The sequence below is a fragment of the Columba livia genome, chromosome 4 (genome assembly GCF_036013475.1).
Source record: "Columba livia isolate bColLiv1 breed racing homer chromosome 4, bColLiv1.pat.W.v2, whole genome shotgun sequence".
NCBI lineage: Eukaryota > Metazoa > Chordata > Aves > Columbiformes > Columbidae > Columba > Columba livia.
The window spans coordinates 24,682,141-24,694,787 of NC_088605.1; the positions used below are offsets into that span (position 1 = coordinate 24,682,141).

General features: G+C 41.3%; 1 protein-coding gene across 4 annotated transcripts in view; it reads right to left on the minus strand.

Annotated features, from left to right (window-relative positions):
- SMIM14 (small integral membrane protein 14) overlaps positions 1 to 12,647 on the minus strand; it is a 56,873-nt gene that overhangs the window by 30,074 nt on the left and 14,152 nt on the right. The window contains exon 1 of one of the 4 annotated variants that reach the window (XM_065062651.1): positions 12,353 to 12,527. The exons of 2 other annotated variants lie outside the window; for them this stretch is intronic. Coding sequence is in view for 1 of the 2 variants with exons in the window: in XM_065062650.1 (XP_064918722.1) it covers positions 8,519 to 8,530 (12 nt within the window). In the remaining variant the exon portion in view is untranslated. Of the gene's footprint in view, positions 1 to 8,518; positions 8,843 to 12,352; positions 12,528 to 12,647 lie in introns of those variants that run through there. One more of the 4 variants, XM_065062650.1, reaches the window with a different exon arrangement.

Sequence of the window (12,647 nt, forward strand, 5' to 3'; positions counted from 1 at the left end):
CAATGCCTACCACTCTTCTCTGTTACCCAGACAGTAAAAGAAGGTAAGAGATAGCCATATCTTCATTATGGAGTCTAAACATCAGTGCCCTTAATCTGCTAGGGTCTCCACTTTTTAAAAAGAACACCGAAAATGAGGGGAAAAAAAAAAAAAAAAAGAAAGGATGAAAGTCTTTTTGCCTCAACACTAAGAAAGAATAATCTGGCAATGTAGCAACAAGATTTGAAGATGACTTAATTATGTTGCCTACAAGTACCTTTGCATAGAAAAATAAACCTGAGTATTGAGAAGTTCTTCAGGGAAGAGGTGATCAAGAACCAATGGCTGGAAGCTGTAACCAACCAAATTCCAAACAGAAGCAAGGCATACGTTTTTGCCATTACAGTAACTGACCAGTGTGACAAACTGCCAAAGAAGGGATGGATTTCCCATCTCTCAGTGCATTCAGATGTGCTTCAGCCAAATACAGGTTACAGGTTACAGGTTAAAATACAAACAGCTAACTAATCTCCCCTTGTGCAATTATTGTGTACAAAAGCACACAAGTTTAAATATAATGTTCTCCACCATACAGGAGACCATGGCAGATGATCTAATGATTCTTTTCGAGAATTAATTATAAAGTTACCACACTAACTTTCATAAAATTATCTCAGAGCCACCAGAACTGCACGACAGCAACAGAAGAAATTTTTAACTACGCAATCTCCCTGGATGATGTGCCACATCAACTTTTTTAGCACAAGGAACAGGTAAAAGCACTGATTGCTAATCAGTGCAAACTAGTTTCTCTGCAGATAAAGCTGACATCCAAAAGAAGGTATTTGAACCAGTAAAGTTGCAAAATAATATTTAACTGTAACTTGAAAGAATTTAGGAGTCAGAAACACATAGTAGTGTCACAGCAATTAATAGGGGAGTGTTTATATATGACTACAAGATATCAAAACATCATATGAGAGCCATCACCAGTGAAACCAGGGTAACATTCTTTGTAGAGCACACAACTGAAAATAATCAGACAATGAATGAAGAAAATTATTCTGTCATATAACATCATAAATTTAAGAGGAGATGTGCTAGAAGGAATTTACCCCAAGGCATCTGAACTGCACATGACAAGTTACCTTAATGAGCTAAAATAAAGCAGAATATATCACCAAGGAAAATGCCATCCAAGCTTTCAACAAAAAGATCCCTTACAAGTTTTCTCACCTTCATGGGATGCTGAAAGGAATCATCATTTATCTTTCCTTCCTCCAAGCCTGTAACAAGCTCTTTTATCAGCGAAGGACTGAAGACGGACCATCTACTTTGGGAGTAGCACTAGGTTTTCCCCAATAAAGATACTAAACTAGGTTTATTTTATTACTTTAAAAAAACCCAAACAGCTAACTAATCTTCCCTTGTGCAATTATTTTTTTGCTGGGAACTGGAAGAAACAGCAGATTTTATATGTGGGTGACCAGTTATAAACAAGTGAGAACCACTCTATACTACAGAGTGTTTCAAAAAGATGGACCCTATTTCAAAGAAAAGTGATTTCAAACTGGGTCCATCTTTTGAAAGACCCTGTATATGATGACTTTCACTTGTAAAATTACACTCTCACATCTGTATTCCTCATTAAAACATTCTTGGCTTGATAACTGTATTATTTGTAACAAAGCTTGAATGCATTAAGGACTAAATGTCAACTAAGCTCTGTAATCTGCAATATTTTGTGACCCTGTGTAAGATTTGGTAAAAAGATACTAGTATTTTTATGTAATACATCACGGAGCAGAATTCCTTGTCTCCACGGCGTGCTGTCAGACAGCCTGTTGGCAAAACCCCTGTTCCAGAAGTGCAGTGTGCTTAGAGCGCTTCCTGCCCGCCTCCCGGTACTTGCAATTGTCTGATCCCACGTCAGCGGCCAACTTGTTCTGCCCAGCCCTGACCTCTTTGCTGTGAGTCATGCCAGCTCTCCACCTTTTGCAAATACAGTTCTTCTACATACAATCTGTCACAGAAAATAGGAGGATCTGCTCTGTTCTTTTCCTCATGACCCAGAGAAAGAAAAAAAAGCTTGTAGTTTTATTTTATTTTACTTATTTTTCCGTGTGTTTTCCTGTTTATCACTACCTTGTTTTTATTGGAATTTATAGAGTAACTGGTAAGGCCACAGCAACTGGTAAGTCTACGATGTCAAATACCTGCAAGTAATTTTACTCTAGGTAAAATTACTGTGTTTTGGTTTGGCCATATTACTGCAAGCACAATGTTTAAATTCACACGGTTTACAAACAGCTGGAAGATACACTTGGCAAATACACCAAAGCTCCCACTGATAACAGCTGAGAAGGTATATATTATGGGCTCTAGACTAAGCAAATTGATAGAGAGCATAATAAAGGAGAGAATTAGTAAAAGTGGACAAATAGAATGTACTATCAAAGAGTCAATATGACATTTACAGTGTTAAGAGGCACGGAGGCAACCACAAACAGTACAACTGAAATTAAAATACTGTAGTCAGAGCTGGAATTACTATAATTCAGGAGCAAAGTGGAGGATAGTCTCTGGTGATTTAAAATAGAAATAAAAGCCCACCATTACCTCTTGACTTGAGCATCTATTCAAAATTGTAGGTAATGAAGCCATGTTGAAAAATATTTCTAGTCTCTCACGACTTAAAAAATAGCATTCTCAGTTATAGTAATTATTGCAAATTGTTTCTTCTTTCATTATCTTCCCCAGTCCCAGGCCTACAGCTGTGTATTATATTTTATACACCCTGTTATCAAAAAAGCAATCTTTATGGCTATAACCTGATATTTTTTTTGTACCTAGAGACTGTCTTGTGTTTTTTATTATTGCAATGACTATACATTATTTCCCAATTCAGCAACACCTCTCCTGAGTAAATATCATGCAGCTGGTGAGCTCTGGGAGACAGAAATTATACTCTCTCTCCACTCTAATAATTACAAAACTGAATTCCTTTCTAGCATGAAGGCAAACAAGAAGTTTTGTCAATTTTCCATGTGCTGGATGTCCTCCAACGTGACTCCAATATAATGCGGATTAGCAAGATTGTCCATGTGCACATATTTGTGATCTCTACTCTTTGGTATAAAGAAGCACGTAAAAATATTTATAACTCCACTATTGAATCAGAGTCACTGCAGACTTATCATGAACTAAATCCGTCATCTTCAGCACCACAACTCTAAGCCCACTAACTCTTATCTTTCCTGGATCCAGGCACTTTTAAAAATGCAGGCTATCACACACACGCAATACATACAATGGCTGAAGATTTCCTCTGCTAAGAATTATTTTTGCTGTGTTGCTATTTTCTTGAAGATTGAAGGTAAGAAATACTTGAGAGCAAAACACCTCACAGAACAGCAGACAAGTAACAAAATCTTTCCGTATTACTTTCAAGAGAAACAAAACTCTATTCAGCTCCTCATTACTGTTTTTCAGCCAACTGTAATAACTCAAAGCACAATTGTCAAATATCTCTAACAAGCCATAAAATTAATTTTGTTTCTGAGCTCAGCCTGAGAGAAGTGTGGCAGAACAAATGAAAATATGTATAAAATTTTAAATAAAAATATAGAAAGAAAGCAAATGACTTGTTATGCCTCTGCAGGCATTCTGAAAAATGATAAAGGGCTAAAATAGCAAAAGCCATACGAAAAGCTTCAACGATTCACTGACCCAAAGATAAAACGTTCATTTCTATTTTACTGTCAGAGACAGAAACCCTTTCTCCTATACCTTCCTAATCTCCTATCGGAGCCAGGTTCCCATATAAAAGGATTTGCTCTCTTGCCCTTTTACCTGCAACTAAGTCATTATAGTATCCATGCTTTCTTACTATACCTGACCCTTTCTGCAATTATTTTCTTCACAGCACACCCCAAGTTTGGTTCTTCTGTATAACCCTATCCACCTCCAAATGGCCTCCAAGTATTCTCATCTAAAATGTCCTGCACATTGGCCTCGTGTGGCGTAACAGCCTTGCAATGCTGCGCTTGAAGTCCTGTCTCAGAGAAACGATCAGGAAGCCAAGGGCCTGGCATAAGTATCCAGTGGAGGTGGTCGGCATTTTTTATGCAGGAGTTTTAAATTGTCGGGGTTATAGAACTGTCAAAAATAAGCTAGAAGACTTCTAAGGAAACTTCCTTTACAAAGCAACTTCCTCCGTTCATACAAGGCTAAAAATAGGTTCTATAAAAAAGAAGAATCTTGTATACAAATTGATACTAATTAAAACATTCCAGTGACCGGTTCTCCTCTATTATTGCAATTTAGATAGTTCAAGTAAATATGCCCTCATAGAACTTAAGTCTGAAACGCTACGACATTATACTTGGCTTTTTCATAACGGTAATTTTTAATCCCTTTTATTAACAATGCAAGAGAAACTCTCCCGTCATCTCCTCCATGCTTACAGCTCCACCCTGCTTCTACCTAAATTAATACCAGCATTCCCACTGGTTTCAGTGGAGCAGGATCTAGTAGCTCTACAAGGTCACAGATCTCCAGAGGACTACTGATGATCTTTTTCTACCAGGCCTCCTCCTGGGCTTTGACTTTTCAGGACAAAAGAAAACCAGCTGGCTGACTAGGCAGCAAAAGCAAACCAGCAGGATATAAATGTGTGTCCTGCCAGGAGGAGCACAGCCACAGCAAAGTGTGGCTCCAATTACTGCTTTCTCCAACTAATTGTCCCAGTTCAGATCAGCCATTTAGCTTTTCTAGGGAAAACAGCTGCAATGATTTTGATGGCTGGCTGATACAATACCCAAAGAGGGTTCCTAGACACGGCAACACTTTCAGAGTATAAACCAATCCTCTCCACTCTCTTTCCTTATAATTCCAGGGGGCAGGGAGGAAAGCAGCTGATTTTGTACTTGAAAGTGTCAGCATGTCTCCATGGACTTCCAGCTGTAGCCTAATGAGCTGGCAAGTGTATTTTTGCACTGTGACTTTTCTCAGGATAATTAACAAGATGAACTCTTCAACGCAGATTAAGCTAAACCAGTTCCTTTCCTCATGGAAAAGTCAGTGCCTAACCATGCACACAGATGTATCTAACAGGTGCTGTTCTTGTTGGTTTCAGAGACATCAAGACCAGGAAGAGCTCCACAAGAGAATGCTCACCCAGCCACATCCCGCTCAAGGCATACCAGTGGGTAACTTGGCTACCATCTCACAAATCATTTGGTATGTAAGTAAATTATGAATTAATTTTCTAGTGCCATCCATCTGGTACTTCTTACAAATGCTAGTTTAATACAAAACAACTCCTGAAAAATAGAAGCAAAACCAAAGAAACTAAGAAATGCTGAGCCAGCCACTGAAAGATACTACAGTGATATTCTGAAATCAGGGGAGGAGCTTTTCAGCGGGGGCAGGCTCAAAACTGAGAAGTGCTATAGATCTTCCTGATGTTTTTTTTCAGATGGTGTCACAAGACTACTGGAGCACTGGCACATCCCTCCACCCCACCGCACGAGCCCACCACTGTGTGACCACCACAACGTTGTGAGCACTGCTGGGCCACTACCCTTTTCATCCCAATGCAGACATTGGACCTGCTCTCAGGGGGGCAGGAAATTCTTCTGGCGACTGCCAACAGCGCCGGCTCCGAGAGCAGTGAAGCAGGAGCCAGAGCATGAGAACTTCAAAGTCTTACAATTATGGTCAAAACCCTTTCACAGCCAAGCATCACAACTCCTCTCTCACTGAGGTGTGCGAAAAAGTTCACACCGCTCTAAAGAGCAGCAGGATCTGGTAGGAACCTGGTAGGAAACTTACTCTTTGTGGACAAGGCTAACCAAGGTTACAGGTATGCTTACATGCATCAGTTCAACACAGAATGGTAAATCAGGGAAATACAGAAGATGACACAGGTGCTTCTTTCAGTTTAGTTAAGGCTTGTCAGCATCAAGTACAACTCCCAAAGGGCAAGAACCCACACATTAAAACCCCCCACTGTCCAGTACTGTTCCCTACCTTCCTTTTCACAGCCAATCCTGAAAGTGTGACGAGAGAGATTTCAAGCTGTAAGGCTGATGTCAGTGATCAAAAGTGAATTCCCCAAGGGAGCTAAATAAGACCTACCACAATTAGAAAAAAGCTATTTGCTTATTCCCATGCAGGTGGCTTAACATTTCTTCTGGGCAAAACACTTGAAAAGAAGTTAATTATGCACAGCCAGTCATGGACAAAAAAAGCAGTCCAGCTATTTTAGAATTCATTTACAGATATTTGATACAGAATGCTATTGCCAAACTCCAGCTGTCAGCATTTGGTCATCCTTTTGTTAAAAGAACTACATTTTTCTGAAAGAAATCTCCTGGAATATGAAAGCTAATTAAGAGAAGATGTCAATGACACAGAACATTATCCAAGAATAACACCCTCTTTCTGCTAAGTAAATGCTTTAGCTTCAGTTTAACATTTGTTTCTAGTGTAGGAGACTGCTACAATGGTATAGGACAACAAAATTATGGCTATTAAACCATTTTGTTTGATGTATGTTAATGCAGAAGGGTGGGCTATCCTCTGTAAAATTACTAACATTGTTTCAACTAGTTCAAAGAGGAGACTGGGAGCCCTCTCCTGTGGTCTTCAGTAAGGCAAGAACTCATTGACTTTAATGGGATTTTCCACTTGAGTGGTAAGTAGAAGCACCAGGTCCTAAGCAAATTTGCTTACTCTCCTGCTTTTGCTTAGTGTCTCTGGCACTACAGGCTACCCCACTGTTGGTGTTGACATTCCTCTTCCCATTCCCCAGCAACAATTGCCAATCTCCTAAAACCAGCACCTCTGTAGCTGTACAAGTGACGCACTATTGCAGCACATACCAAATCTGAAATCCCTGCTGAGAGCACTTCTGCACCAGCACTGAGGATACCCATGCCAACCAGGGCTACAGGCTTGTGTTGCAATGTTTTGGCAGGCCTGACTCTGGACAAGTAGCTACACATGAAAGAGGAGCCGGCCTTCCAGGGAGCAGACCTTTGCAGGGAAACAGGAACAAAGGGTACTCCCTGCAGATGGAAAACTGGGGAGCTGAGCATCTTGCACCAGCCTCCCCATGGGAGTAGAACAGGGAAAGCGACTTTGCTCTTGGTTACCCCGCCCATGAGATGTTTTGCACTTTCGGGCTTCATAATACAAAACTAATCATTTACTTTAGAAGACCAAGCATTGCAAAAGAATTTGTTCCTATAACAAACTATGTAACCTATCCATACAACATTTCTGCTCTTGTTCCAAGATTTATAAATCAAGATTATGATTAATACGTTAAAGTCTACCAAAGTGACTTGAGAGCTCAAAGCGGATCCAACTTTAAAGCTCTGCCAGCGAGGGTCAGGACTCAAATTCACGAGCAAATGGCTGTGGCGTAACAAAGCCACAGTTCGGCAGCTGAGCTGTGGCACAAGTCCCTGCACACGCTCTTAGCCCAAGGGAACTGTGAGTGAACGTGACTTTGCTTAGTCTGTGAAAGAAAAAAGGTTATGCTGAGACATTTCAGAGCTGCCCTGAGCTAACCGTCAGCACCCAGGCAGCTCCTGCAGCTCAGGTAGCCTGCAATAACTCGTTATTTTGAAGTCATTTTTTTGGAGGGTCAGTAATTCCGAAATTTTTAGGCATTTCCTCTCTTTGCAAATAAACATTAAAAAGTTGTCTTAACCCTTTACAAAAATGTACGGTTTCAAAACAAATAAAAATGAAAGTTTTTTCCACAATATTGAGCCAGCAAGCACAGCCCTAAATCATGAGCTATGAAGTTTTTTGAGACTTGTTTATCAAGAGTACAATTGTTTAGATCATAAAATACCTTACTAAATACCTAAAACTGTAAAAATATACTATTCCTTAACATTACTCCAATTACATACAAACACCAAATTATACTGCAACTCCTTGGAATATTTTCATTATTTTTTTCTCCAGGGATGACATATGTTTCTAATAACTTGCCACTGAGCAAACAGATTTAGCAGGGTAGCAGCATGCTGAGAAAGATAGCAGGATTTTCAATTTTCAGATGAAAGCAGCTCTATTCCCTGGCAGCCCTACTCCCAACCCCTTTAGGCCAGATCAAATTTTATCTGAAGCTAGTGGGTGCCTGTCTGCGACTTCAATGGAAATTGAATCAGGTTTTCTACATACCTGCTGTAAACAATTTGAAGCTTATCAATTAGAAGATTTTTAATCAGTACTTACACCAGAGGGAATCTGCAGCAATTAACAGGATTTCTGGGCTTGGTTATTTACATACATTTACCTAAAAGATGACCCAGTTTTTACCAGAGAATAACATCCATCTAATTCAACAGACTCACAAACTAGTTTCAACTATCAAAAGGAAAGTGCTATGTAAATTATGCAAGCCTCCCCTGCACCTACTAGCAACAGATTTTTACGTCTATTACATTAATTTGCACAAGGAAAATCCATGGTACTATTTCACATGATCAGGATTAGTTTGCGACACACATCTCACCTTTGGCTCCATGGTTTTCCTGAAGGAAAGAATGTATTTTTCATCTTCAGTGATGAGCCCTGAACACGACCATAACCGCTTGCACGAGAATTCTTGTTAAACTTAGGCCACTCACACAAGGAAGCTTTGCTTCACACTTGGTTTAGTCCAACTGTTTGAAGAGCTAACACCTACTTTTCTTCACATCTTCATGCAATCGCATTTGGACAGCTGTTCTTTAACTTTTTAATTTATGAAAACTCACAAAAACTATTTTATCGAGTTACCTAAAAATATTGCCTTGCTAAAAATAAAGCTTTTATGATTAAATAACAGCAAATATACAAACATATAGATGTGAATATACAAACAAAAAAGACCAAAGCTTTGACAAATAAAGCATTGCAGCTGCTTGTGTCATGTAAATGGTTGGTGCTGCATTTTTGTACAGGTTTTCTGTTCTTTCTGACAAAAATCTTTTCTTTCCTACAGTGCTTTGGATCTGACATTTATCTAGCGGTTTTATAAAGTAAGAATGAAACTATATTTAGCTCCAGAAAGCCATGGTTTTTAATGCCCTGCACAAGCTACAGAAGAATCAGAAATAATCTTAATGAGGAAAACTTTTTATCAAGTGTAATTCTATCTGTTCCCACCCAAATGGGACTAATTTGTTCCATTATCTGTAAAAATATGAGCTAGACACTTTGACTAAAGCCTCTGAAGTACAGTTGTTCAATTAATAACCATGCTAATGTACAGCCACTCAATCAAGCCAGAGGCTGCTCCCCGAGCATCTTCAAATCTTTCACAAAAAATCATATCGATCAGCACTAAGAGACCTTCTTCTTGCCCCAGCCATTACCATGGAATAGGTGATGGGATGAAAAGAGGAGGATAGGAGTACATTTCTCCACTGTTCTGCTACTCGAGTCCAGCAGAAATAGGACTAACATGGCTAATAGAGGCTGATACCATACACCTGACTGTATTTCTTCATAATGAGGAGCTAAGGAGTCTTTCTTCAAATGAGGTTCCTTGGGACCTGGGGAAGCTAGCTCTTGGTGAGCCAAGGAATACAAGCTGAAGGAGCTATTCGGCGAAAATAATTTCTTTTTATTTTTTTTTAACCTGAACAAGGACTGCAAGGTTTGGCTCTGTGGTATAACCTTACAAACTTTTCTTTGCTTCCACTAATAGATCAATTAATACACTGAATCTGCAACCTAGGAAGTTAAAACAAAAATATGCTTAACATCAAGTGTAATGGCATGTAAGTAAGTACATGTATGCAAAGCATGCATGTAATGGCATGTATGCAAATCAGTCTCAGTCTCTGATTTGCTTCCCAAGCAGAATATGGACTGATTACATCAAATTTTATAAATATAAATGCATCTGCCAAAATATTTTAGTATTTGTTGTGATGAGTAATCTGGTAAGTGTTCAAAACCATACAGAGTAAGAATCTGACACTTGGTATTGTCAGGGCACTGTACACATTCTCTATTCACATGCACTTTTTAGAAGAGAAAAAGGATCTTGCTACTGTGAAGACCTGTGATGCTGTTAGGGCAAATTCTGCTATGATGAACTTGAGCAGAGACAAAACTTGGTCTTTAAGACTGTATGTCAAGTACCTAAAATATCTATGAGGGAAAATTCTGAAACACAAACATCGACTTTGTTTTATTACACATCTGTTATGCAAATAACATTCACACATCACTAATTCTGAAGTCTAAATATATGAAAGTAGAAAATGGGAAATTAATAACAAAACAAGAAGTCAGTTAGAAACTAACTTTCTCTAAAACCAAATACCAACCTTTTGAAAACAGGTACAGCAGTTAAAAAGCTATTAAAACTATAAAGCATTTTCAAATGGTTTTAAAAGTAATCTACATAAAAACAAGTGTGTTATTCTTATTTCTCCCTTAGAACAAGGGAAGAACATGGACTGCAGAATGTTACCCATGTAACAGGGCCATGCACTTCAGACTTAGTAGTCTTGACTGCGGTTTGGGTGAGGTGCTGCAAAACCATCACAACGTGCACACTAGAAGGAATTTCCCTGAACCATGTTCATTATATTTGTTTCTATAGTCAGGAAAATATATCGAGCTAGGTTAAAGTAAGATCCACCCAGAGACATAGAATGGCTGCTACCGCTGCCTCCGTTCCAAAGAAGACCCTCCCCCTTGCACTCCTGAACAGGTCAGGGACGTCCCCACCTGCCAGAGAAGCAAACACAACAATACTTTGTGGAACAACCGATAATGCATCCAGTGCAGTTTTGCACTTGTTTAGCACCATATACAACATGACCTTAAACCACTTAAAATATGGAATTCTATACCACTCTGGAGTCAGGCAAAAATTGTAAATCTCGTATTTTATGAAACAAGGCAAAAGAACCAAAGAGGTTGTACTCATCCACCTCAGTGGCAGCAGAGGGAACAGCGCTAGGGCTGAACTGACGTACTGCTAACATTACAACTACTTTTATTTTGCCAAATGCTTCTACCATTTCAAGCCACACTGTCAGAGACAGGGTCACTTTTCTACATCAATGACTGACATCAATAGCTTGATTTCTTTCATCTTGACAGGTCACAGGAATTAGATGGAATTATCAAGGATAATTCTCTCACTGTATATAACAAGAAATCAAAAGTAAGGCATTTCTTTTTTTTTCCCATTTTGATTTTTTTGAGCTGATGTCTGCTTTTGGAAAGTAACAAAAGCAAGCAAAGGTGGATAGCACTCTAATAGTGAAGCATGCAAAGACTTCTAAGACGTAACTCACTAATGCTCACTGCAGATATGTACCATCCCCAGCACACACATTAGTAACATTAACATAATAAGCTGTTAAGACCAAAAAAGTTAAATGTCCTCACGTCTCAAAACTGCAATTCTGAAGACTGAGTAGACGAACAAGTGTTTGCCAGGAAACTAAAGTTTTTGATGCAGGTCATGCACCACATGCACATAGAAGCAGTGGTCAGCTCAGGCCTCAAAACTGCCATGGAAGGCAGCGCCTGAGCGGTAGGGCAGGACTCTGGGGAATCTGGAGTGGTGACAGCTGCAAAGAAATGACCATGGACAATAACTCCTGGTCTCCAAGGTCAATACACCCCTTCCCCACTGGAATGCACTACGACTCACATCTTGGAGCACACGTACAGAGAGTTCCTGGCAGGAATCCTATCTTTCATAAATTAATGGCAGCACGACGCTGTCCTTTTCCTGAGATTATCTATCAGGAGACATTGTGCAATTTCACCCACTTCAGTGGCACATGCTTTTCAAAAAGTGGGGAACAGCCTGAGAGCACACACCCTGGTGTCAGCACGCCACTTCCAGCTTTTTTAGAGAAAGAAAACTAAAACTCTCAGGCTCAAAGTATCAGACTGAGATCCTAAAAAAAAAAAACAAAACAAAAACAAAAAAATCAACACAAGAGTGACACATTGCACGAAAAACGCCAACAACCAGAAAAACCCGAATCAGACCAGCTGTGAAGTAGACGAGCAGACGTTTCACAGTTGGAAAAAGAGCTGCCTAACAACGAGCGGAACGGCTCCGGCTCTCCCAGTGTTTACCTTCCCAGGCACCGGGCGAAGCGCCCGGCAGCGGGGACACTTCTGTATTTCAACAGTATTAAAGTTACGCCTGCAGCCCCCACCGGGGCCTCTCCAGGCTCCGCGGCCATCCCCCGGGCCGCACCGCGCCGCTCCGCGCCTGGCGGACGGAGGGACAGGCGGCGGTGTCCGCGGAAACCCGCCCGGCGGTGCCTGACCGCGGCCGGCCCGCGCCTTCCCCTGCCCCGCCGCGGCGCCCCCCGCTCACCGTACTGCGGCCGCCGTCCCGGGGGCGCGGAGCGCTGCTGCGGGCTGAGCGGTCGGGGGCAGCGGCAGGGCGGCCGGGCTGGCAGAGGCGGCCCCGCGGCTCGGCCCCGCTGCTTCGGGCCGGCTCACACGTCAGCCCGCGCCACGAGACCCGGATCTGCCGGCTACCGGCGGCGGCGGAGCCGGGGCGGTGCCGCGCGGCTCCCGCCCCCAGCGCACGCCCCTCCGCGGCACGGCCCGGCCGGCCCGGCCCGCTGCCAGCCCGCACCGGAGCCGGGCGGCTCACCGGGCAGGGG